At 36.4% G+C, this 27,296-nt stretch overlaps 1 protein-coding gene across 1 annotated transcript; it reads right to left on the bottom strand.

Annotated features, from left to right (window-relative positions):
• Positions 1 to 1,726: 1,726 nt before the first annotated feature.
• Positions 1,727 to 25,640, bottom strand: LOC131061819 (protein DA1-related 1). Its single transcript, XM_059219392.1, has 11 exons — positions 25,455 to 25,640; positions 13,494 to 13,552; positions 13,307 to 13,397; positions 12,574 to 12,618; positions 9,088 to 9,174; positions 8,457 to 8,576; positions 6,908 to 7,120; positions 6,748 to 6,807; positions 6,516 to 6,631; positions 6,195 to 6,253; positions 1,727 to 2,156 (listed from the first exon to the last, which is right to left on the bottom strand). The coding sequence occupies exons 1-11, from the start codon at positions 25,638 to 25,640 to the stop codon at positions 1,840 to 1,842; spliced, it is 1,353 nt and encodes a 450-aa protein (XP_059075375.1). The 3' UTR covers positions 1,727 to 1,839.
• Between the last annotated feature and the right edge of the window lie 1,656 nt (positions 25,641 to 27,296).

Consider the following 27,296-nt stretch of genomic DNA (forward strand, 5'->3'; position numbering starts at 1 on the left):
AAACATAGGGCATTACACCATATACTTAGATGGATCCATTGAGACTTGCTTGACAAGCTAAGAACTACATATGCCATGTGCTCATCATATGATACAATGATGCTACATAAAAGAGACCCAGATCCACTATATATGTGTCTCCTTTAAATAGCACCATCGTAACTTATGATGAACAAACTAAATATGTGAATCTTTAGTTACCAAATGTCAGGAAACTAAGCTTGTGGAAACAACTGCCTACACTAAACCTGAAAATGAGAGTATACAAATCTTTCAACTGTGATTTTAATTTGCTACAAAAATAATGCAAAAACACATATAAAACTGAATCCCCACTCCAAATTAGCTAAATATAATAATCCAAAAAACTTCAATGGTCACAATATACTTGCAAAGCAAGCCTTCACAAAAGTATTCATCAACACACAATACAAGAGAAAGTTGACACAACTTCAATGCCTAAAAATTAAACATAGAAACTATTATATCAAAACCTTTCCAAAATCAATTATTAATACCATGGGCCAAAACTAGGTACCAAAAATGACCATACAAACCCAAAAATAACTCACAAACATGGAGACACAAATTCTCACTCCCCTCACACGTGGAATCTCCAAGAATAGTATGCAACTCCCACCTTGTAAGTAATCTTCTGTTTTTAGCTTTTACAATTGTCGTAGAATCTAGCATAACATCTTTAGAAATATGTCTTACATCTTTAAACAACTAATAACTCATTTTTCTAGGCACCAACGTGTCGCAAAAGTGTCAACTCAAAATCTTATACCTGATTTTGATGGAGCATAGAAAGAAAGAAATAAAATCTTTCAACATTCATGATCTTAAACATCAAATAGCTTATGGGAGAATCAATCTCTCTATCTTCAACTTTTGCAATTTAGTCCTTTTTTACAAGATGATGATGAGCTCCCCCAACTTCTCAACAACCCCTTCACTAAAAAGACTATACCAAGAACCATCTGTCAAGATATTAACATAACATGTTCAGCATCTACGGTTGATATGCTATCTAAGACAATGCAAGACCATTGAAGTAATCAGAGCCCTCTGTTATATCTATAGTGTGATATGCTATCTAGATTATTCTATAGTGTGATGCTTTTGATGTCTCCGTAAGCATCACACTACAATATGAAGTATGTACAGAAAATATTCAATAATATAAATACCAAATAATTATAAAAAAGTATTATAAATATTAAGCATTATGAATATTGAGATACATTAATTCTCAACATAGACTCCTCAAATCAAAATAATGTGAGACAGTATGGACAACCAAAAAGATGAAAGAAGAGAACCTTTTTGTTAATTCAAACTATTAGCACCCACATGTATGATTTGCTATAAATGTATAAAGAATCCAGTAAGAAAAGAGTAATGAAAAGTAATGAAACCTTTCTTGTAATGTTGTAGAATTTTAAGAGGTGGCCAGTTCCATTTGCAAAAACACAGACAAATCACATCAGAATTTTTATTTAAAAGTTCAAATACTTTGCTGCTAGGATCACAAGAAGCACCTTTCTTTTCTTTCAGATGCTGCATTATGCCTCCTTTCAAAAGACTGTATTCCTAAGTGTTCAAAAAAAATTCGAAGCTATCAAGAAAAAGCATAATAGGCAGATTAACAGCGGGGCAGCTGTTGTTGACATCCACATTACTTAGCTAAATTTAGATCTGAATGGTGGTTTGGAAGAGCATATTTATAGAACTAATACACCATATTTCATATTATTAATCGGAATGATAACAATAGTCACTACTTGAGAAGCAGCATATAGTATCCACAATAAGCTACACTTGAATTATGAAATCTTAGGGAAAATTGCCTGTTAATCGAATGTGATCCAAAGTACGCCGTAAACCATATTGAAGCATGGCTGCATAACCAGCCCTAAACCCTTCGCCATAAGCTGGTGAGGGGTCCATTGCAATTTGATACACAAAATAATCCCCGAGTTTTTTCTCAAATGCTGATCTGACTCCCTTTTTTGAAGAGGAAGAGGAGGAGGATCCCGATGATGATGATGCTCCATTTCTACTTGATCCCGCCACGACTTCTGCTTCAAGCCACATATGGGCGAGCACCTGGCAAATACCCTCCTCAACGTCAGGGGGGAGTTTACGGAAACCTGCAAGAGATGTCGCACACCAAAAATGAGGTATTTTGGGAAAAAATATAGAGCATTCCTTACAAGCATTGTTACATGGTATACAAACGTGAACTGATATGGCTAAATAAAGAAGAAACAACAATCTTAAAAACATATAATAATGATTGTAGGTATCAATTTTGATAAAATAATTGTGAAGCTTTCTGTTGCAATAACCTGGCTTAGAATAAATGAAGTAAATGTGTTAAACGGCTTACATATTATTCAAAGCTATGTAAGATTTGGTTAGTTAAGATCGGTATACCTAAATGGTTTACTACTGTTTTCCAGAAGACATACTGTACATCCAACATACACCTGTGGGTGTGCTGTTGTGAATTTGAATTTTTTTTAATTTTACATTGCCCTTGACCAATCAATGATTAGTAATTTTTGAGTCTCAAGTTTTAATTTCTGGTTAGTTCAGTACAACTGTGTGATTATTCCGGAAGACAAGTCAATAACCTAGAGTTATATCCACCAAAAGGGTGGATGCCATTCTTCACTACTATGAAGTCCAAACTGATGAGCAGGCAGATTAAAAACCCACTCAATTGCTAGATGAAGCAGCAGGGTGTTATGTGAACGAGAGATTAGTAAGATGGTTCATCTAAGGATGAGATCAAATTTTTGGTCTATATATGATCAACCCAGAGGTTGAGATGGTGACACAAATACTAAATCAAAATTTCAAGAAGACCAGGTCATTAAGTGGTGATAACAAGAGAATTTGCAGTTTGAAAGAACCTTTCCAAACCCTTGAGTTTCTTCTATTATGCCTCCGAGGGCATTTTACCTTGTAGAAACTAGAAACAAAGCAAGGAATTTGCACGCCCTTTGAGAAAGTTTAGCGCTGACAATCTCCAAATTTACAATGAATCTCTCTAGTCTCTGGATCAAATTCCATAGGATCTTTGAATTCCAGCATCCATACAATCCTGGGAGAACCTATCTGAAATTCAAGAATAAGGAGAACTCAAGTTGGGACCCAATCTCAGAAAGAGAACATCAAGGTCTTGAGAGCCATTTCTAGCTTTCAAACATCAATTTCAGTTGGCATGAATTCTGAGAAATCTAAGAATCCTACATCAGCCAAATTGAAGTCAGCAGAGGGCCAAAGATTTCTAACATTAACAGGACATTGTCAGAAGGACATCAAGTAAGGGATGGTCGACATCACCAGGACATCAGGAGGAAATGCTAATGCCAGCAAGATGTATTTAGGGGAAGGGCATAAAATCAGGGGTGATATCAACCGGCATCAATGCCACTGTTTAGAATGGTGATTTTAGCAATTCATTAAAGTACATCAGAAAATGGGCTGACATCAGCAGACATTCAGAGGATGTCTGAAATAGACTCTAATGTCATCAGCTCGGACCCTTATCTTTTTCGCTCAACCATTACATCATTCTGAAGGAAACAAAACAATGCAGTTTAGATGGATCCATGGTACTTTGAGGCATAAATTTTATATATGTGTTAACTTCTGTTGCTAATGATTGCACAAACCCCACTTTACTTTATGTAGTAACTGCTACATAAGACAAAATCCTTTTCATGGAAAACATGCCGCAAATTTACAATAAGAAAAGAATTTCCATATTCTACTGTCAAAGCTTCAAAACGAAAATGCATCAAACTCATAGGAGTTTGGAACCTAATGTTGCAATGTACCTTTTGCAGCCTCAACATTTATGAATTCCAAATGCAAAATACAGAAGCAATATCAAGACTAAATAAAATAATTATGATGCAAGCACTGACTCAAATCTGAATGATTGTCCAAATGCTGTCTGAATGTTCATCAGCTTTGATGTTTTAGGATAAAGCTCTAAGGAAACCTAGCAATAATCTGAGAAGTGCGAAATTTTTATAGGAATACAAATATCTTAATTTTTCAAACACTATTAACATCTCTAAGGTTGATGGATAATTAAACATTCTACTTGTATTTAACAGCCGTGAATAGGTTGCCAGAATTATCACGCTGATTTCGTTAGTTGAAGCCTCATCACTCTGATTAATATTTGAATAACATTTCGGAAAAATCAGTTTTCCTGGTTTATAGTTGACTTAACTCAATATATCGAGCTGACCACTTTCTCTGGTCTATCTTTCACCCCTGAAATCCTCTTCTGTAAGGTTGCATCTGGATCTTGTCTCCCCGTTTAGTGATTTCCATATTATCTATTCATTTATTTATCCCCTGTACATATTTTGTCGATAAGCAGATACCTACCTAGTCCACCTCAAACCTGAAATCCTTTTCAGTAATACCCCATTTTGCATGGTTAGCTCATAATTTTTTTCCAAAGTTCTCTCAGTAGATAAATCGTGCTTTTCATCTAGTAAAACCTAATCATCCCTCTTTCTTCTTCTTTCCACTCAAAATACAATATCCATTATTTCTCATCCACCATGCTGAAAAGAAAGCTCTTGCCATTCTAGGTATTATACAAGAGATACAGTTTCACAAACACAAATGATAAGCCTGAAAATTCAAGAAATCAAACACCATAGCTGTAAATAAAGCCTATTAAAACAGGGTTTGAATCCATCATATCCCAGTCCATTATTTGAGCAATCAAATTCTAATGAGGAGCAGACTTATTTTGCAAAGTATTGCAACGTGCAATTGCTTGGGTACTTTTCTTTTTATCTTCTTCAATTTTCCAGAAAGACTTGCAACTTAAAAATAGGGGACTCTTTTAACTTATGCCCCTTGTTCACATTCTACCATACCAGAAAGAACCAACATTCCGTGGTAACAGGTCCCCAGTAGAAATCCAGTAAGATACCTCCTGCCTAGGGGGAGAGGGACAAAACACTCCTTCCATAAGCTGCAAAAATAAAAACCAAGGACATCCCTGGGTCATTTTTGACCATTGAAATGTCTTTGGTGACTTTCCCTGCTCTATTAACTGCAGTTAGAGAAGTCGAGACATCCTCGAAACATTTGTTGACATCCCTCCATCCCAATGTGCAGGAGCATTCTAACTGTTAAAAATACTTTTTTTATATTTTTTTTAAAAGACTAATGAAAACTCTAAAAGGAAGCCCAACAGGGCCCATACAAACCAGTAAACTGTTAATCTGTCACTATGCTGATGAAGATGAAGAAAGAGGAAGATGAAAACGGTATTTGTAGGTAGGAGGGCATCTCTCACATTGTCAGTATTTGACCCAACGAAGCAAGAGCTAGGGTAGATTTACTGAACTCTGATCTTATGAAATACACTAAATTTCTTGATAGTCAACAGGTCAACAAATGGAGCCTTAAAAAATGGTCATAATTTCAAGGCTCTCACATGATATAAACACCTAAACCCAGAACTTGTTACTTTGCTGATTTCACATCGGAAAAGAGAGAAAGATGAAGATAGAGAAAGGAGGAGAGAAAGAGAGAGATGAAGGTATTTGCAGGCAGGAGGGCATCTACCATCGCATTGTATTATTTGACTCAAAGAACTGAGAGCTAGGGTGGATTTACTGAATTCCGACCCACTAAAATACCCTAAATTTCTTAATAATGAACTGTTCACTAAAGGGATCCTTCAAAAATGTTAATGAACTCAAGGCTCCCACACTAATATAAACCCCCAAATGCTAAATCTGTGATTTTACTGATTTCACATTGGTAAAGAGAGAGAATAAGAGATAAAGAGGAAGATGAAGAAAGTATTTGCAAGCAGGGGGTTATCTACCATCACATTGTCAGTATTTGACTCACAGATCCAAGAGCTGGGGTAGATTCACTGAACTTTGAGTTTACAAAATACCCTGCATTTCCTAATAATCATCTGGTCACTTAAGGTGCCCTTCAAGAACGGTAATGATTTCATGGATAATAAACCAATGCAACAACCATTGGGCTTGAGGATATGCATGCACATAATCAGGTACCTTGCGTGCATTTTGAATATTTTCCTTCACAGAAGAGAGAAAGACAGTGCTAAAACTCAGACAAAACATGGTCGCCAGATACTAGAGAGTAGAGAGGCAAAGAGATAATACCATTGAGACGCAGCCATCCATGCATCAACTCATGAGCCAGAATTGAACCTGTTAATAATCTGCATGTCAGCAAGATGGCCGTTATTAGAGAAAATGAAAAAGATGGAAGTGAAAACGCTGAAATATTCCAATATCACTGTTACTAAATATAGTGGCTTTTCTCATACTGAATTGAGATAAAAAGAGATTGGCTGGGGGGTCGGGAGGGATAGAGGTTAAGTATAGCTTGATAAGAGCAAAATTGGGCTCAATAACTTTAATATGTGCTGAATCAGAAAATTAATGAAAATAAAAACTGGAGGCTGGCTTTACCATCTTTACCTAGGAAGACCATACAGTACGAGAATGGCTGTGACTTCGCTTGTTCGAGTCAGCTGTCGGGCTACAGTAAATAGGTCGAAAATACGATTCCCTCCAATCCTTGGCCTTCTTAAAATCTAGCCATAAATAATAGAAAATAAGTCATCATACCATTTTGTTAAAATTTTAGTAGAAAAGGAATCAATGCCCTCCCGGTTAATTTGATTCTGAAATGTCTGCGTGAAATTCTTACGGTGCTGACAATTTGCTCCTCTGACAAGCACAATCCTCTAGTTTCTGGCATGTGATTTACCTGTACCCACAATAAAAAGAAAATGGCACTATAAAAAGACATCTGCTTCATTTAAATTAACTAGCAGCCAAAATAGGGTTGAATATATGAAGGAGCTTACATCCTTTTCTGCTTCCATCGCTTCATTCAATGCTTGCCGCTCAACAAGCAACATAGGGATTTGCTGATTTATTCTCATATTCATCCCTTCATAAAAGTCCCTGATTTCAAAGTAAAGTGGCTGACATTCATGTGTATCCATAATTGCAGAATCCAAGCACTCAAGACATAGTTTCCGACCATCCTCTAATGAAATGTACTGTACATTCCTTGGCTGAAAGCACACACATGAATCACAAGTTGAACTGTGTATACACCACTAAAAGCTTGGAAATCTGTGTAGTAATTTTATGAAACTAAATTCAATTGATAGACTCTTAATGTACTTGAATACAATTTCATTTTGCCATATCTGGAAAATATGTTAGGCAGGACCATGCACGACCATAGCCACAAAATCTTTGGATAATTGATGATTGGTTAACCCAGAAATCTACATCATTTCCGAATGCATGCATTTTTCCCAATTGAACTCAACCCTGCAGTTCTGCAACAAGATACTGGCAACTGACATGGAAACCGCCCACTGATTAAGGAGCACTTGTGACTTGTGAGGCAAAAATGGTATGATGAACAATACGTGGAACAAAAAAATCACTGAGTAAATGAAATAAAATAAACATGCTTGGTATGATTTTCTAAGACAAGATAGCTCATAAGGCTATAAGATGAAGTTCCTCCAATCATGACCTTGGCAAAATTTTACTGACCTAGGCAGGTGAATGACAGATCATAGTTACCAGGTTCAAAAAATTCAATTCCTTTAGGAGGTCAATTTTTTTTTGTTTGAAAAAAGAATCATTAAAAAAACTTACAAATTGAAAATACCAGAGCAAAGCAGACAATTTCAGATTTGATAAATATGATGCAGAGACACCAAAAGTACAATCAAATTCAACAGATCAACAACATCTAAGGAGAAATAAGTTCCAATAACAAATTGCAACGAACTAACAATCCTTTATCAATTTAAGAAGTGACTCAAAGAAGAAACATCTGTACTAACTAATAGGAACCCATTTACAAAAACAGTTATGAGAACCTGGCATTTGTAGTGACAACAGGTTAGGATTAATATTTTTAATCAAGGTTTCCTTCATTACTCACAATGCAAGCATCTCAAATTCAAGTTCTTGCAAGATGATAGTCAGGCCAGTGATATATAGTATATACTGAAACATTGAATGAGAATATGGGTATGTAATGTCAGAAGATGTGAAATTTGGCAGGCACCTCTGGTGCTGAATAAAGAGTTTGTGAACAAAAAGCTATAATGGGTTTGATGTTGATGATATAGAAAGAAAAGGAACACTATCAATGCTAATGTTTTTCAATTTCCTAATAAGTTTTGATTGATTAATGAGCTAGGGTGGAAAATTGATGGACAGACCAGAGCAAAACAGGATGTTAGTTAATTCAACTATATGCAGGTGGATAACCAAGTCTTACTTCCCAATTAGGTTTTAATCTTGTAAAATGTTTCACTAAATAAATGCAGATTTCAATAACAAAAGATGCAACTGTGCCAAAAGTATTTAATGCTTCCTCACCTCCATGCGGTCACAACTACAACAGCGAGGCGTGTTATCGCGTTCATGTTCAGGGCAGTATTTCTGCTCCCAAAAAGGATGAACTCTGTACACAATTAGGCCAGCTGCATTTGCTGGGATCTGGAAGGCAATTATTAAATCATTTAAGTAAAACGAATATCTAAGTAACCACGACTAAGAAGAAGAGCTGTCATGATGTATTTCAGACATGAAACCAATCTGGAAGACAGCAAATTTCCAATTCAAGATCATACAAGAATAATTTGAATAAAGAACCACTCTTTATCATCTCATATACTAAAATGAAGCTAAAATTTCCAAATCAAGATAATCAAGTTCATTAGATAGCAAATAGAGCAAACTGAGATCCTAAAATTTCAATTTTATATATGGTTGAGAATGAAGAATCATAAACCGTCCATAAACAGAAAGAAACCCTAGAACCTTCAAAACAAAAACTGGACGCAGACATAAAATCTGTCAAATCAACTTTAAAACTCCAACCGGAATCAAAGCTGGAAAATCTGAATAGTGATAATGTTTCAAGTTTTCACCACATCCCAGCTCTTTATAGAGAGGAAAAATCATAGCATTTATAAGAGTGAAACTGTTCAAAGGAATTTAAACTTACGTATTGGTCACAGACGTCACATTTTGGAGGATAGCCTGGCCCCCTGTAATAGGACTCGTGGTATATGACGTTTCCTGACATGGAGAACTGCACAAACAAAATAGTTATCTTTATAAAAAATCGTTGCAATAAAGACTGAAAACCAGTCTCAATTTCGATCCACGTAGCCATACAATGTAAATAGAGAACTCGTGCTGAAGCAGGGAAAAGTGATTTGGCATTTCCTCTCGCGAGAAAATGGAAACCGTTAAAATATACATTGCCCTTCAAAGGAAATACAGCAATCTTGGCAGAATGTTCATATTTTGAGAACGAAAGGCTACATGAAGCCATGGACAGGACAGGAAGTAACAAAATCCTTCAATTAGCTCCAAGCAATATTGGAATTAACCTTCTTCCTTTCAATACATGGCAAACAAAAACCAGCAAAATAAAAAATCGTGATCCTAAAGGTAATAAAGAAATTCACAAATCTTTCTGGCATGTTAAGAAAGCAAGGCAATCTTCAATGATGGATAGAAAGAGATACAATGTTTTTAGTATCTGTTCAAATTTGACGAACATAAATTAAAAAATTTATAGATATTTGTTTGATTATTATTATTATTATTAATAGATGTGATTTTTGAAACGGTCTGAGTTCTTTTACAAAATGAGAGATAAAAAGATAAAATTCAACAAAATAATAAAGAGCGACAACAAAGAATTAGTATCACTAATGCTGCATTACATCAGTAAACAATGGCCAAAAATACTAAAAATTTAAAAAGAAAACAACTGAATCAGAACGATTTGAAACCAAAACGTTCTAAAGAACATGAAACAACCACCTCCCCTTTTTTCCTTCATTCAAAAGTTATTCTTGACTAAACTCCTTTTTTGAATACTCTTCTTAAATCTAGAGAATCTGAAAGAAGGTTTGACAGCTATTGATTCCAAAACATTCCAGTCTTGAGTTTTTCATGAATAATCTACTTATCTACCAGTCATCTTAGATCTAGAATGAAATAAATTGTCCAATAAAAAAATATAATATGAAATATGATTCAATCGTTTGATAATATTGAAACACTTAAGGGGGCCAAATCTCCAAATTTCTCCTCAAAAGAACACAATTCACAATCTGATAATAATAAACTAATCACAAGTTTCTATATATACACTAGTTATATCGTAGATGTCACTCAAATTGACTTATATATAATCATAACACTTAAAACAATCTATGTACGTAAAAAAGAATATAATGATAATAAAACTCTATAATATGAAATATGCTGCAATGATTTGATAATATTGAGTCACTTCCAGCAGCCAAACCTCCAATTGTCTCTCCAAAAAACTTAATTCACAATCTGATTATAATAAGCTAACCACAAATTCCTATATATACCCTGCTTATATCTCAGATGTCACTCAGATTGACTTAAATATCTAATCATAACTCCTAGAACAATCTACATTCCTTAATAAAAATATAATGATAATATAACTTAATTAAGAATCCGAATAACCACAATCTGACTACAGATAACTTAATTAAAAATATAAAATCAAGAATCTAGCAATCCTAAGGTTGTTCATCTTTACAATAACGAGTATGAAATATAGTGCAGAGTCCTAGGTTTTGCTAGTAATGAATGCTAAAGCTTCCAGAATTTCTCAAACAAATAGCGACAATAAGAGCATTCTGCCAAATTTTATCCGGCATCTTCGTTTGCTTTTTGCGTTTACAAGAGGAAAAGAAAATAGTCAACATCGACGCTCTTAAAATCATCCTGCTAAAGCAATCTCTACAGAGAGAACGAGAAAAGCAAATCCAACCTGAACAAGAGCAGAGGCCATAGACAAAGACTTACAGTCGTCCTCATTTGCAGAAACATGTTTATGTTACACATGGGATTCTTTCAGGTTAAAAGTAAGGTGAAATACTTTCAAGTTAAAGAGATATTTTTGAGGTTGGGGTCTGGTTTGATTGGTGACAGTTTGTGTGGTAAACATGAGGTTACATGGTCCAGTATCTCCTCAGTCCACATGGTACTTAAGGATGAAAGTTTACCTAAAGAGCGCTAACCAATTCCTGCAGTTTTAAAAAAGAAATAATTTTGCATGTTATCATAAGAATAACAGAGGTATTCCTGCCATACGAGCCAAACATCAATTTCATTTTTTTTTTTTGGCCCATCTGGTCTTTTTCTATAATTGAATTGGTGGTGCTCGGGCTCAGCGTTCAAATTCTACCCCACATTTATTAGAAAGCCCAAAGATAAAGCTCTGTTCTGGAGAATTTTTCTATTAGGGGAATTAACATGACTGGAAGTAGTCTGTATATTTTCTCTGTTTTATTTCTATGAAGATTAGTGATTTGTATTCATGGATTAATGACCAGAAAATTGCATAATCTGAAAAAAGAAATTGAATGTTGGGTTTTTTTTTTAAAGGTTTCATGACCATTTTTCATGCAATCTATATATGCTTAAAGATTAAATAAATGTTTTGTTATTGTATCATGAACAGTTTGTGTATTTTCTAGTACTGTTTTTTACTTCAGATTCTATATACATTACTTCTATTATACAACTTTACTGAACTACTTTTTCTTCCGAACATCTTTAATCAAAAGCCATAAAAAAAAACTCACAAGCCTCCCGACCTGGGCATTACCCTCAAATACTCAGAAAGCATTCTAAAACAATATTTTTATTCCTCACAAGAAAACCAACAACACACTTGAACCCAACTGCAAACTGAATATTTCTTATTATGAGCACAAACAGTGCTCTTATGAGGAATAACCAACAGCACACCTGAACCCATCTGCAAACTGAATATTTCTTATTATGAACACAAACAGTGCTCTTATCCCAAATGTTACTCTGACCTGAAACAATCATTACCAAAGACCCAATTCTAGTTTTCTTTTATTACGAAGTAGTCATTGATGACTATCAAGCCATAGAGATGCACCATGGCATTGATGGCTGTATGTTACATTAAAGTTTTGACTTCTCATCATCGAGGATCCTTTACAACATCATGCCTCAAATGAATTTAATAACATTTCTTATTGATGAGAAGTCAAAACTTCAGTATGTAACATCTAACCATCAATGCCATGGTGCATCTTGATGACTAGATAGCCATTTCCCAGACTTGCAATGGAATAAAAACATCAAATGCAAACCCCAAAAAACAGCAAAGAAGATTCAACTGCCTGCAAAAAAATACAGGGCTGAATTATTTGACTCATTTCAGCTGAACAACAATCTGTTTCAGTCAATCAATATGCTTCCAAGGATCTGAATTTGACTCTACAATTGAGCACCCATTAAGATATGCTACTTCCAAACCCCTAAAGATCCAGCTTTACACAAATCAATAATTACAGAGACCAAATTCATATTGCACACAAAAGCCAGACAACAAATTCATACTTTCTTATCAAATTGTATAAGACAGAATGAAAAAAGTGGGCATCTATGAAACCTGCAAAGAAATGACCCTAATGATGAATGGGCTGCTCTCACAAAGCTGTATCACAGGATAAGAGCTCCGAGTTGAGCACCAATACTTAAATTTTCATATATAATAAGAATATTGTCAAAAAGTATTTAGAAAGGCATTGCACAGTAATTCTTCAACTAAAAAAATCAGACAAAATTTTATTTTTTACAATTCCTGGAATAATGACTTATCCTCTGTGCCAGTCATTTTTCATGCTGTCTGTGTCAATAGCTTCGATAAAGTAAGAGACCAAATTCATATTGCACACAAAAGCCAGACAACAAATTCATACTTTCTTATCAAATTGTATAAGACAGAATGAAAAAAGTGGGCATCTATGAAACCTGCAAAGAAATGACCCTAATGATGATTGGGCTGCTCTCACAAAGCTGTATCGCAGGACAAGAGCTCCGAGTTGAGCACCAATACTTAAATTTTCATATATAATAAGAATATTGTCAAAAAGTATTTAGAAAGGCATTGCACAGTAATTCTTCAACTAAAAAAATCAGACAGAATTTTATTTTTTACAATTCCTGGAATAATGACTTATCCTCTGTGTGCTCTGCACCAGTCATTTTTCATGCTGTCTGTGTCAATAGCTTCGATAAAGTAAGAGACCAAATTCATATTGCACACAAAAGCCAGACAACAAATTCATACTTTCTTATCAAATTGTATAAGACAGAATGAAAAAAGTGGGCATCTATGAAACCTGCAAAGAAATGATCCTGATGATGAATGGGCTGCTCTCACAAAGCTGTATCACAGGACAAGAGCTCCGAGTTGAGCACCAATACTTAAATGTTCATATATAATAAGAATATTGTCAAAAATTATTTAGAAAGGCATTGCACAGTAATTCTTCAACTAAAAAATTCGGACAGAATTTTATTTCTTACAATTCCTGGAATAATGACTTATCCTGTGTGTGCTCCGCACCAGTCATTTTTCTTGCTGTCTGTGTCAATAGCTTCGAAAAAGTATATAAAAATAATTGCAAAGGAGAAATACACGTATGTAAGACCACTTGCGCTACTTTTATTGCAAGTTTTTTTTATTTTTTTAATTGGGAAATTGCGTTGCCTACAAAAACTCTTTACTTAATAGGGATAGTTTGGAATTGAAGTCAGAATAATTATTAAAATAATTATGATATTGCTATCAGGGTTCAACAGTGTAGTTTTTATGTCAAACTCATTGACCCATGTTTCACTAGTAGTGGTTCACAAGAACCCATCTCTCATGAGAATGAAAGGTCCACTTAGCACTCATTGCATCTATTAAAATAATTGTTATTATTAGTTTTGTCATTGGACTTATTTGAGAATAGAATAACAGTAATTGTTGTTAAGACATTTTTTATTTTTTATACACGTGAAAATTTGTTTATAATTATTTATTTTACAATTTCTTGTCAATTAAAAATGGATGTCTTTTTTCATGTCATTTGTTAAAATATTTCATCAAATCAAATTAATATGTTATAAACTTTGAGCATTGGACTAAAATGTATTTGTTAAATGGAATGTAATAAATTTGGAGTAAGAGCAAGATTTGTTTGATTTGGAAGATGCAACCAAATCTGATACTTGAATTAGAAGAGGTTATGTCAAGATTGGGGAGGTTGAGGAGCTTGTTCTTTAGGTTAGATCTTGATAGCTCTAAATGCGAAAGCAAAATCATAGAATTATAGGACTAGATCACACTATAGGCGAGCATTGATGTCATTGCTTATGTTAGAGATATTAGGAAGCTTGAAATAAAACGTATTAATTAAGAGTATTGTCACTAGATAGAAATCTATATTTTAATTAGTTGTCAATGTCATTTCAATTGGATAATTAAAGAGTTGAAATTTTTGTTCTTTATTGATATTTCAACAAAGTGTGCAATGCTAACATAAAATCAATACTTGCCATCTGCAATTGTCAATGTCATTTCAATTGAATAATTAATAGAGTTGAAATTTTGTTTGTTCTCCATTAGTATTTCAACAAGGTGTGCATATACTAACATAAAATCAATACTTATCATCTACAATAGATATAATGGGATATCACAACAACTATTATTAATTTTTCACATATAATATCTTATCTTATCTTTTTTTGATGGCAAAGCAATTTTCATATTATTTTTGCCATATTATTAAAGTTGATAAAACCAATGGTGGGGTCAAAGGAGATTCTCTACTTTCTATTGTTCTGTGTTCATTTTATATAAGCATTTTCCAATTGCTCTTTTTGCTCCATTCTATTATGGTATATGGTTGATTTTTACTACCTATGGGGGATTGTTATTTCTTGTTAGGTAAAGGGCCTAAGACGAGAGTAAAAAATACCAGTTTAATTCACCAGCATTTACCTGTTCTCCTCCTTCTCAGTCTGGAAATGATTCTCTGTATGATTGTTAGAAGTCATTGACATTTTAATGAGCCTAGAACTGATCTTTTCAGAGCAGATTTCTAGGTCAATGATTAGGTTAACCAGATCAGAAAAAGTTATAAAACCGTTTTGAAATGTTAGCTAACACTTATATATATAATCTGCAATTACATGATTCATGCAATTCACTATATTAAAGAAAATGACGAAACTAATTTGATCCTAATTATGAACATTTCTTAAGTTCCATGACCTGAAATCAGTCACAGAAATCTTGTTTTGATCAATTCAAAATTTGGATAATATTATTTTATGTATCAAGCATGATGTCAATCATACAGATCCATACGTCCCAAAATTTGGATTATACTATTTTATGTATCAAGCATAATTTCAATCATACAAAGCCAGACATCCCAGAATTTGGATTATACTATTTAATGTTTCAGGTAATATTTCAATCATACAGAGCCCTACATCCCAAGAAGTTGAGCAGTCAACATTTAAATAACAATCGGATGAGTATTGGCATCCACAGTCAACCAACTTCCTGACAACAGTTTTACGAAATCTTGGATGGTCTCATAATGAAGATGATCTGTGAGACTTAAATGAAAGATTGAAATGTAATCCAGTAAAATATTATACTGTAGAATAAAAACACCATAACATCAGGCAATAATATTTTCAATAGTAGTCTTATATATTATAATAATCAATCCTCACAAATCCTAATATTCATTCAGGTAGACACTTAAATTAATTATTTTAATTGATTTAATTTTCTCACATAATTAATTTATTTAACTATGTTAATATTTGTTCTCTTCAGTATTAATTTAATTAATATTGTCATTATGGTTCAATAATTGATTTATTTAATAAATCAATTCTCCTCAATTCTTCTAAGGTATCCAAAATTAATTCTTCTCAAATCTCCCCGTTAATTAATTAAAAGCTCTCCTAATCCCACTTACCATTATTTTCTAATTTTTAATTGTCTCCACTCATTCTCTCTCCTAGTCCAAACCCCACTTGCCCTAATCCCACCTAATCATTTTTCTAATCTCTCTCCTATTGGGTTGCTAGTGGTTAATCCTCATGAATAGTCACAAAGTCAACTCCTTGTCCCCTCACTCAACCACTTTCCATAAATGACCTCCTCATATGGTGTAGTCATCGACGATGAGAGACCTCAAGGAGATCAATCCAAACCAGTCAGCAAGAGTAAACACAACGGAATCACACAGATATGATGGAGGTAATGCATAACAGATAGTTTTATTGCATGAAAGTTAATTACATCCAACTGGTAACAACCGGGTTACAACATACCGGCACACAGGCCTGGTAGAATAGGTCACACCGGGACCTTGAATTGAAAGATCTATCTTCTAGGCACAGTCTATCTATATGATACTCCTTGATTCTCTGATTGATTACATTCTAAAGCATGCTTACAAATATATATATATATATATATATATATATATATATATATATATATATCGATCCAAAGGATCCTGTCGGCCCAAAAAGGATCAAAACCCGAAGCAATGCCAAATGAACAAGGTCGGCCTCCACCAAGAGATTCCTCTGGAAAATCCAAAGGATGAAACACAGAAGGTTGGCCACACACCAAGCAACATCGAGATCAACGTCCAAGGCTTTGCAAGCTTCGGAATGGGTTCCAGTAGATCACTAGAATAGGTCTCAGGCAACCGGTAACAAGAAACTATTAAGGAAACCAGTAGCGATATCTTCTTGAAAAGTGATCCAAATGAGATGCGGTTAGAAAGCAAGCAGGGTGATCAAGTCTTCAAGTAGAATCCAACTCCACAGGAACCGGTGAGCCAAAACCGAGACACACAGAAAGGAAAACTGAAACTGCAAACAGAAAACAAACAGAAAAGGAAATATTTTTTGGTTGATGGAAGATTGTTGTGAACTAGGGATGCTCTTGCATCATCAAATCTCTCTATGCATCTTCAATCCAACTACCTTCCTTTAATGCTCTTTTCCTAGGTCAAAGTCTCACATTCCTTTAGGTATCCCTTCACCCAAGAAATTTTTAATTCCTTTCTATTCCTCCAATCCCCATGCTCCTCCTTTTAGAGAATTTTTAATTCCTTCTCCTCATCACCCAAGGAATATTTTATTTCTTTTGTCTTTACTAGGTGCATCGGGAAGCCTTCTCAATGAACCTTGAGGAGTGTAGAGACAATAAATGTCTTTATGGAATATCTCTTGGACTCCACACTTGTCTTGTCAACTCCTCTTGATCCATGTGTGGGCTCACATGCAATCTTGACCCTCCATCTTCAATGAATCCTAGCCCTCCATTTTCTCTCTCCTTCTATAAATTGGAGACTCCACTTCTTCATTCTCCATCTCCAAATCAAGTAAGTTTATGCTGCCCATTTGAGTTCAAATCATCATCCAAGCATCCAAGCTATAGCCAAAACCATAGCAATCCATCACTTAGTAATTTATCCATCTATCTCATCCTCTCATCAATCATATTGTGCACATTTGGAGAGCCAACCAAATACAATCCAAGAGAAAATCCAATCAGGTTGGAGAAGGACGCTATTTCAACCTCATCACGCTCAATCTGAGGAACACGAGGAGATATATGGAGGTATAATGGTTTTTATTAAGTTTGTTTGATTTCATGTTAATTTATGCTTAGATTAATTATATGCCTCCTCTCTAATTTTCCCCTTGCTTCATTTCGGCACGCCTGGTGGGACCCACATCCCTAATTTAACGTTTTGTGAAGTTTTTTGCAAGTTTTTAGTCGCAGGTGTCAGAATAGCGTGAGCGACTGCAATTCGATGCGAGCACTTTAGGTTCAGTGCGAGCGACAAGGTCTTTGGTGCGGAATTAAATTTGAATTTTTTAACTCGCCCTTTTCGCAGGATTGTCGATCCATGCGAGTGCGACAGGAACATCATGTCCGATTTCACCCCTTTTCCATTTGATTCCTTGTTATTGTTTTTACACACTTAGTTTTTTTTGTTCTTTAGCTAATTATTGAAAAACACATAAAAAGTACAAAGTTTAAAAAATAAAATAAAAATTAGTTAATCTTTAATCTAGTCTTAATTTTTTTTAGAAAACGTCACTTTGGCGCGAGCGTTCTGTGAATAGTGCAGGCACTCTGTCAGAATCCCGCCTATTTTTCAAAATTTGAAACTTCAAATTTGTGCTAACCCCATTAACCTGTTTTTCTGCTTTGGCACGAGCACACACGCTTTGACGCGACCGATGGGAGAAAAGAGCGATCGCTTACATGCATAACTTTTTTTTTATTATTTTCTGCATTTTTTATTTTCTGCTCTCTGACCCTACTGCAATGCGTACACAGGCGTTCCAGCGCCTATGCAGGCGCTTCAACGTGATTGTCTGCATAATAGCGTGAACATTGTTTCTGCAGAATTTTGTCCGTTAATCAGATTTTTGAGTTTTGCAGGTTTTATCCAAGCAGTCCAAGACATATTTTAGACTACTAATCCGCTGTTTTGCAGGTTGCCTAAGGAGATACATGCAAACATTGTCTTTTTAATCATTTTCCTAGGAACTTATTCTGATTGGGTAAAAGAACAATGTGTATTACGTGTTTGGGGAAAGTGTAGATGTAGGAGAGTATGCTCTTGTCTATATAGACAATCAGAAATCCAAACCCTCAAAAATTTCCTAGTGTATGTATGTTTTTAACCCTTAGTGGGCCCGCCCTCCCGATTTCATGAGAGGGGGACGACCCAAGTGAGTATGGCTAAAACCCAAGCATTCCAACTCACTATAACAAATAGGCCTTTTGGGATGAAAATCTTGGAGGACAGAGTTATTTGAGTGTTCACTCTCATATTGGGCATTTTGTAGGGCCTTTAGGTCTCAAGCACGCTTGCGTGACTACATCTTGCTTGGTACTTTGTAGGGCTACATGTCTCAATCGTGCTTGCACGACTACAAGGGGTAGTCTTCGAATGGAAATCCTTACTAAGAGCCCTAGGAATAGAAGCCACCCGGTTCACCTCCAAAAGGTGGATAATCTTTGTGCAAGGGAGATAGTAACTCCCCCAAGAGACTTGCCATATCATGCCCCCATTAGCATTTTGAGTCAGTTAATACGATGTTGAGAATCCATTGCGTGAGACTCAGCGACTGTAATCTGATTAGCTATTGGGTGTGTACTTGAGTCAGCAAGCAAAGGTTTTCCTCCTCAACCAACTTTCTAGAATAGCATGTTGTGCTTGATGTCTCTATTTGAGTCCATGGCAAATGTGTTTGCTATGTCTTCTTGCCAAGAGTAGAATTAGTGTATCCAAGTTAACATCCTAATCATCATAGTCCAAGTCCAAGTCCAAGTCAACCTTTTATCACATCCTAATCCAAGTCGAGTCTAGTCCAAGTCATAGTCCCCAGTCATCCCCACATCATGTCCTAGCCATACCCAAGTCATGTCCTAGTTTGGTCCTAGTCATATCCTAGTTCGATTTTGAACTAACCTTAATCAAGTCCAAGTCACACTTAAGTCCAAATCTTCCAACAAGTCAAACTATGTCGGAATTTTTCTCACCTCATGTTTCATAAGCCTAAGTTGTACAAGCATCCTAAGCAGTCAATTCATTGTCCAATCAAGAAGAAGAATCTCACACAAGCACAACTCATTAGATGCCGAAAGTTCTGGTATACCAACCGCAAACTCTTGCTCACATATAGGACCTTTTTGCATCGATATCACGATTATATCCATGGTCATAGCAATGAGTTTGATGCACGTGATGAACTAAGATTTCGAGCTTTACACCAAGGACCTGACTTGTCTTTCAATACCAACTATCATCAAAATCAGGGTGGTCGCATACCTTCATACAATTTGCCATCCGAACCTATCACTTATTGAGTCACTTCCATATCAAGGATAATCTAGTCATCACTATCACCCTTCTTTGATCTTTCATCATCAACCTTTTCTAAGGACTTAGCACATCAATCAATCTTTAATCAATCATCTTTGATCAAATCAATCTTCAATCAATTGTGTTAATCAATCATCCTTCAATCAAATCAATCTCACGCTAAGTTTTTATGCCTTGTGAAGTTCTATTTAGACCTCATCCTTAATCAATTAATCATTTGGCCTTTGTACTTGGGAAATAATCCTCCCCAAGTACCTTTGCCTCATCCTTTGGGTCGATCAAGACTCTTATCCTACGTCTTTATTTTTTCTTTGGATCATTAGTCAATCCTTAGTAGAAAAGAGACTTTGATCATCATCTTAAGGTATAAATTTTACCCAACTTGGTCATTACCTTGCTTGTGGTTTCATCAACATCTCCCACCTAAAATCCTCATCCAAGGACTAAGGTGCAAATCCTATTCAAACTCATGTCCTAATCCAAGGACCCCATCAATCAATCTATCCAATTTCATCAAATCCAAGTTCAATCCAAAATCCAAAATTTTTGCTAAAGTCCTTTCACCAAGCCCTTTTCTTCCAATCAATCTTCCTAAGGTTATTCTTGTATGGTCACAACTCGATCCCAAAAGAAAAAGATGGCCGAACAACAATAGGACATGCCAGACATTAGTGTCCTATATCAAGGCTCTACATAAGATCTTACACAAAGTGCGCAACCCGACACCCAAGATGACCTCTCTTCGGAAGTGTAAACATTCCTAGAAGACTATTACAATCAAGAAATGATGGAGAAATTCATCCGACATAATCCTAGTGGTCATCTAAAGACTCTTATTGAAAATGGAGCTCACCTTCCCCCTGATTTTGATAGAGCCATTCTTGATCAACAACCACAAAGAGACCTTGCTCCTGCTCACATCATCACACCTATTCTTCAACCTCAACCAATCGCGCCCCCGCCTATCATACAACCCCAATCAATAGCGCCCAAGGTATTCATCCTCGTGGTCTCCATCGCACCTTCTTCCTTCGTAGCATCCATGCCAATATCCAATCTGATCTCATCTATTCTCCAACATGATTCTATGCCATCTTCTTCTGCCTGACCATATGTCTCTATTCCACAATCCTTCATTCCTCTCAACAATGCCACTAATTTCATCCATCCTTTGCTTTCTCCTATCACAACAATTCGCGGGTCGCAACCAATTTTCACTCAATTCTCCATGGCATCAGTCATCACATCTCACATCCTCACCTCTTCATCATATCAATACATTAGTGGTGGTGGTGCACCTTCCATGACCCACCCAATATTAGGGGCAAGCACAATCTATCATGTCCAAAATCCACAACAAGATATCATCAAGGAAATCTAGGACATGAAAAACATCATGAAGAACATGAAGGAAGGTACTAATAAGAGAAAACCTTATTCATTTGAGGAATTCTATCCTTGTCCTTATGACCCGTCGATATCTGTCGCACCTTACCCACCAAGGTTTGAGATCTGCCTAAGTTCACAAAGTATGAGTACCAAGGGGAACCCCAAGACCATGTCTGTGAGTTTCATATCTTATGTCAAGAAGTCTCCTATAGCGATTTATATCTTCGTAGGCTCTTCCCTAAGAGTCTCATGGGAGACGCTCTTGCATGGTTCTCGTCTTTGCCTTGAGGTTCTATCACCTCCTTCCCGGACTTAGTAGAAAAGTTCGTGACCCACTATGCTTATAACATTGTCAATGATGTTTCTATGATGGACCTTTGTAACACGAAACAAAGGCCTGGAGAAACTTTCACTAACTTCTTGCAAAGGTGGTGACACCTTATCAAGAAATTCCAATGGCATATGCCAAAACAACATCAAATTGAATTATTTCAGAAAAATTTGGTGCCCGAACTATCAAGACCCTTGACATCTCAATGCATAAAGTATTTCCAAAAGTTGACTGACAAGGGCCTAGCCCTTGAACGTGTCTTGTTAGAGGAAGGTACCCTAAATCATTATAAAAAATCAAGTCATAATTCCTCGTCTTACCACAATGACAAACCAAAATTTTGGTCTAAGAACAAGAATGTAGTCAACGATGGTGTTACTGATGCAAAGCGGGTTCAAACTGTGGCCGCTCCTCCAAATCCCACCACCACTAATCGCCAATTCAATACTCATCAAAACAATTAAAATTAATCTCAAAAGCCTCCCAACAATGTTTCAGTTCAAGGCCGACCACCTCGATCCAACAATAGGACTCCAAGAGAGTATACACCTCTTGCTGAGCCCATTGCGGTTGTGTTCCAAAATCTTGTCCAAGCGGGTGCGGTCATTTTTCCAATAACTCGCCTATTTGATCCTAATCAACCCAAGCCTAGGTGGTACAATGAGAATGAGTATTGTGAATATCATCATATCAATGGGCATGATACACGAAAGTGTATGAAGCTAAAGATCTACATACAAGACCTCACATGATAAGGGTGATATTGAAGTAGCGACAACAAAACCTGGTAATAACAATAACAAACTCAAGATGTACCAAGAACCTTTCCTAAAGTATGACAAAGGCAAGGGCTCATCATCTAATATCGTGAACTATGATTACACCAATCATATAACGGGCTTTGAATTTTTAGTGGGTCACATTGAGCCTGCAGATAACCATGTCAATGTCATCACTGTCCAAGGAGCTAACCCTCCCCCTTCCCAAAGCAGACCTAGGATCACTGTCCAAGGTGATCCTGCCTCGTCTCAACCAGTAACAAGACCTAACCCTGCTAAGATAGTCATTCAAGGAGCCACACCTTCCGCTTCCCACTCTCAAAATGACTGCAATGTAACTACTCGCTGAGGGAGAGTAACTGTCCAAGGAGTCCCTCCTCCGCTGAACCCGCCCCCCATGTCATCCACCCACCGATATGATCTCCTTGACCATCTTGGGAAGACCCCCACACAGATCTCCATCCTTGAGCTCCTCAAGACCTCCCCTGTCCACAAGGAGATTTTGGAACAAGCCCTCCTTGAGTCGTGTGCATTGGCCATTTAGTAGAATTGATTATGTGTTGCATTAATGTCAACACTAGCTGTCAGGATGCTTTACCAACACCCTTCTGGTCCCGATAGGTTGAGTAGTTTTTGGTTAACGTGGATCCAACATGATCCGGCTGACTCCGATATAATCTGGTGATGGAATTGACTTGTTCATAATGCTTATACCCTTATTTGGTCAATTGGTTTTGGTCTGGTGATTGGATGCTATTCTGCTTACTCAGAAGATTGGTTTCTGGTTCTGGCAAGGGTTTCACCAACAAAGCTTTTTGGTGGAGATCTTTGATGCATTGCATAATTGGTGTTGGTGCAGCTTCTGATGGAGTTTCAGGATGTTGTTGGTGATCATATTTGAGACTTGACATTTGGAGATCATTACTGAAGCGTGTGGACCTATACTTGGTCTCGGTTGATCTAAGTTATGGATCGACATTGATGTAACATGTGGATAGGACCTATTGTTGTATTTCCCGGATGTCTTATGTGTTGGATATTATTTTTTTTAGTCTAAGACTGACATAGTTTGTAATTATGTAATTGGTTTATTGTCTGGTGGCCGACCTGATTGTTTATGGTCGAGGGTTTGTATAAATAAGATGTAAGATCTCATTGTAGATCATCATGGTTATTGTAAGAGGTCATGGTCAAGGAATCTTATGTGCGAATAATATAATATCATCCAGACAAAGGAGTTGGTCGATCATTGGAGATCGAATTGGGTTTGTAAGAGGATTTAGTCCTCCGGTATTGAGCTTAATCGGAACTATACTCAAGCATAAGAGATGCTATCTTTTGTAGTTCAACACTTCTCTGGATTGTAGTCTGGATTTGTATGTAGTCAATGAGACTCCTTTTGTGATGAGCGGTGTGCTCTAAGTTGTTGGCCTTCTTGCAAGTGCAGGCCCCTTCATTGTAAATTCACATACTTATTGTAGAAGTATTATCTGACTGTGGGTAGGCTTCCCACTGTGGTTTTTCCCTTTACTGGGTTTCCATGTACAAATCTTGGTGTTGTGTGGATGGCTTTTATTCTGTGATTATTGTTTACGCTTAATTGGATTAACTGCTATTCTGGTATTATTGTTTTGGGTTCCAGTATTGTTGTTTTAAATTGCTAATGCTTCCTGGAATGTGTGATAACTAATTCACCCCCCTCTCAGTTGTCTTCTGGTTATCTGAACTGTCTAACAATTGGTATCAGAGCTTTGGTCCTCTCTACAACTTGCTTAACCGCTTGAGGAAGATCCTATGGCGACTAACATTTCAAGTTCATCCAGTTCTTCTGAAGCTATCTTTCGAAGGGATATACTGAGGCTTGAAGGAACAAATTATACTGTATGGAAGATTCAGATGGAAACTCATCTGAGATGTCTTGGCAAGGAGATCTGGGAGATCACACAGAATGGTGTCACACCCTTTAATCCGAGATCTGGAAATCCTCCTCCAGTAAACCTGGACAAGGAGCTTGAGAATGGAGCAAGAGAAGCCCTCTTGTGTGCACTTTCTGATCAACAAATAATGGGATTAACCGACAAATCATTTGGAAAGGCCAAATGGGATAAGTTGCAGACTCTTAATGAAGGTGACCCTACAGTGAAGATTGCTAAACTTGATGGTTACCGAGTGAGATATGAAAACCTGAAGATGGAAGATGAAAGGATTACTGCATTCATGGAAAGGGTAAATGAGATTGTTATGGGAATTCAATGTTGTGGTGGAACTCTGAGCGAAGATGAAATTATTCTTAAAGTCTTGAGAGCCCTACCACCGGTTTACAAAATGAAGGCTACTGCTATTAATGAGTTGAGAACAATGGCTAATGCATTTGTCAACAAAGATACTTTGGTTGGGAAACTATCTGCTTTTGAGCTTGAGGAATTTGGACCTTCTGGAGCTGTGAAGACTAAACCTGCTTTTCATGCATCTACATCTACAACTGGTAAGCAAGACTGGAGAGCTTTATATGCAAAAGAATTAGAAGATACGAAGAGAGAAGATGATGAGTTTGAGCAACTTGAAGCACTATTTGCTAGAAGACTACCGAAATGACCGGTGGGAAGTAAGTATGAAGGAAAAGCACCTTTTAAATGGTTTGCGTGTAATAAGATTGGTCATTTTGCATCTAGATGTCCTGAAAGGAATTCAAGATTTGAAGAAAGAGTTAAGAGATCATTCAAGCCTAACCCCTGGATATCAGAACAAGTATAGATTAAAAAAAATAGAGACAAATCATGCTACATAGCGGATGAAGAAGACATTACTGATTCAGATGATGAACCGACAAAAGATTCTGCTAGTGGAACCGGCAATGAGAAGGAATGGGTATTCTTGCCTATCAAGGAAGATGATCTGACACTGGAAGAGAATGTACCTGAGGAGAAGGAACTTGTTGCTAAAATTGAGGATAAGGATGAATGGGTAATTGACAGTGGTTGGTCACATCATATGATTGGAGATAAAGGGAAGTTTCTATCGTTGCAAGAAATTGATGGTGGATGGGGTTCACCCCGAAGCATGACGGTAATGTCACGAGCCCCGAAATGCGGAGGTCATTGGTTTGAACCTCTTGCAGGCTTTCGCGATGGTGGCAGACGAAGGGTAGGCTGTACTCCCCGCACAGGAGCACGGGCATTACTGTTAGGCACCATGACTTAGCCCTGCTATTGGCCAGCGGAGTGATAAGGGAGGCCATTGATGCAAAGTGATAAGGAGTTGCAGTTGAGTGATAAGGAGTTGGTTGTGGAGCGATAAGGAGTTGGCTATGGAGAGATAAGGAGAGGGGGATATAAGGCAATTGGAGAGATAAGGAGCGAGAGATATAAGGCGATTGGAGAGATAAGGAGCGAGAGATATAAGGCAATTGGAGAGATAAGGATGGAGGCATAAGGAGTCTTGTGGAGAGATAAGGAGAAGGGAGATATAAGGAGATCTATGGCGTGACGGTTTGATAAGCTGTAGGAGACAAAAATTGGAAGCGTTAATGCTTCAGACATGTTCACCATGGGGATGGGGTCCCCCTTTGTGACCCCACTGGTTCATAGCTCCAGTCATAAAAAAAATGATTTTTGTAGGGGCGAGACCCCATTGTCCTAAAGTTTGAATGTTGCAGAGTAGCTGAAATACCTGTTATCGATAAAAAAGAAAAGAAATTGATGGTGGACTAGTTAGATTTGGAGATGACAAGGCATGTATGATCAAGGGAAAAGGAACTATATCATTGGATGGTAAGAACAATACTGACAATGTTTATTATGTTGAAGGTTTGAAGTATAATCTTTTGAGTGTAGGACGATTGGTAGATAAGGGATTTCAGTTACAGTTCAAGGATGGAAAATGCAAAATCATTAAAGATTTGGCTTGGAGATTGCAACCAATACATAGAGAAAAGGTAACATATTTTATTTGAACTCCAGTGAGAAGACATGTTTGATTACAAAGATTGATGAGAGTTGGTTAAGGCATAAATGGTTGTGTCATGTGAATTTTGATTGCATTGTAAAGATCAGTTCAACTAAGGTTGTTAGAGATATACATAAGATTATGAAGCCCTATAATCCGGTATGTAAAGAATGTCAAATGGGTAAACATGTCAGAACCTCTTTTAGGAGTATACAAGATAAATCAAATGATGTTCTTGATCTTATTCATATTGATTTGTGTGGCCTTGCTAGAGTTAAAATTTTTCATGGTGATAGATATTTCATGCTAATCATTGATGATTATTCTAGAATGATGTAGGTTACTTTTTTGAGAGAAAAATCTGAAGCATTTGAAAAGTTTAAAATATTTAAGGCTAAAGTGGAAACTGAGACAAGATTGAAGATTAAATGTTTGAGATTAGATCACCATGGAGAATTCACATCCTGTGAGTTTAATAAATGTATTAGAAGCAGTTAGTACAATGGTTTATACATTCAACAAAGTACATATCAAAGGAGAAACCAGTAAGACACCTTATGAATTATGGTTTTTCAATACACCTACAGTTAAGTATTTTAGAATTTTTGGTAGTAAATGTTATATCAGGAGAGATGATACTATTGGGAAATTTGATCCTAGAAGTGATGAAGGCATATTTCTTGGTTATTCTAATGAAAGTAAAGCATATAGATGTTATAACAAGATATTGCAAAGAATAGTGGAGAGTTTTAATGTCAAAGTAGATGAGTTGAGAAAAAGTCAAATAAGAGTTTATGAGAAGGAACCAGCAGTGGAAATGATTATAACTGAACTGGTAGCACCTTTATCGGAATAGAGAGTTGAACCAGCTACTCCGGCAACATCAAAGAATTCTATAGTAACTAAAGAACAGGGAAGAGGTACATAGAGTTGAAATCATTCTGAAGAT

Source organism: Cryptomeria japonica, chromosome 4 (assembly GCF_030272615.1).
Source record: "Cryptomeria japonica chromosome 4, Sugi_1.0, whole genome shotgun sequence".
Taxonomy (NCBI): domain Eukaryota; kingdom Viridiplantae; phylum Streptophyta; class Pinopsida; order Cupressales; family Cupressaceae; genus Cryptomeria; species Cryptomeria japonica.

Excerpts from the sequence above, each read along its gene's own strand:
- LOC131061819 (XM_059219392.1), bottom strand. The coding sequence starts at position 25,640 with ATGGCCTCCCTTATCACTCCGCTGGCCAATAGCAGGGCTAAGTCATGG. Across the intron at positions 9,175-12,573 it reads TTAGGGTCATTTCTTTGCAG|TTCTCCATGTCAGGAAACGT; the intron begins GTTTCATAGATG and ends TTGTTTGTGCAG. Across the intron at positions 6,254-6,515 it reads GTACTGTATGGTCTTCCTAG|ATTATTAACAGGTTCAATTC; the intron begins GTAAAGATGGTA and ends GCTGACATGCAG.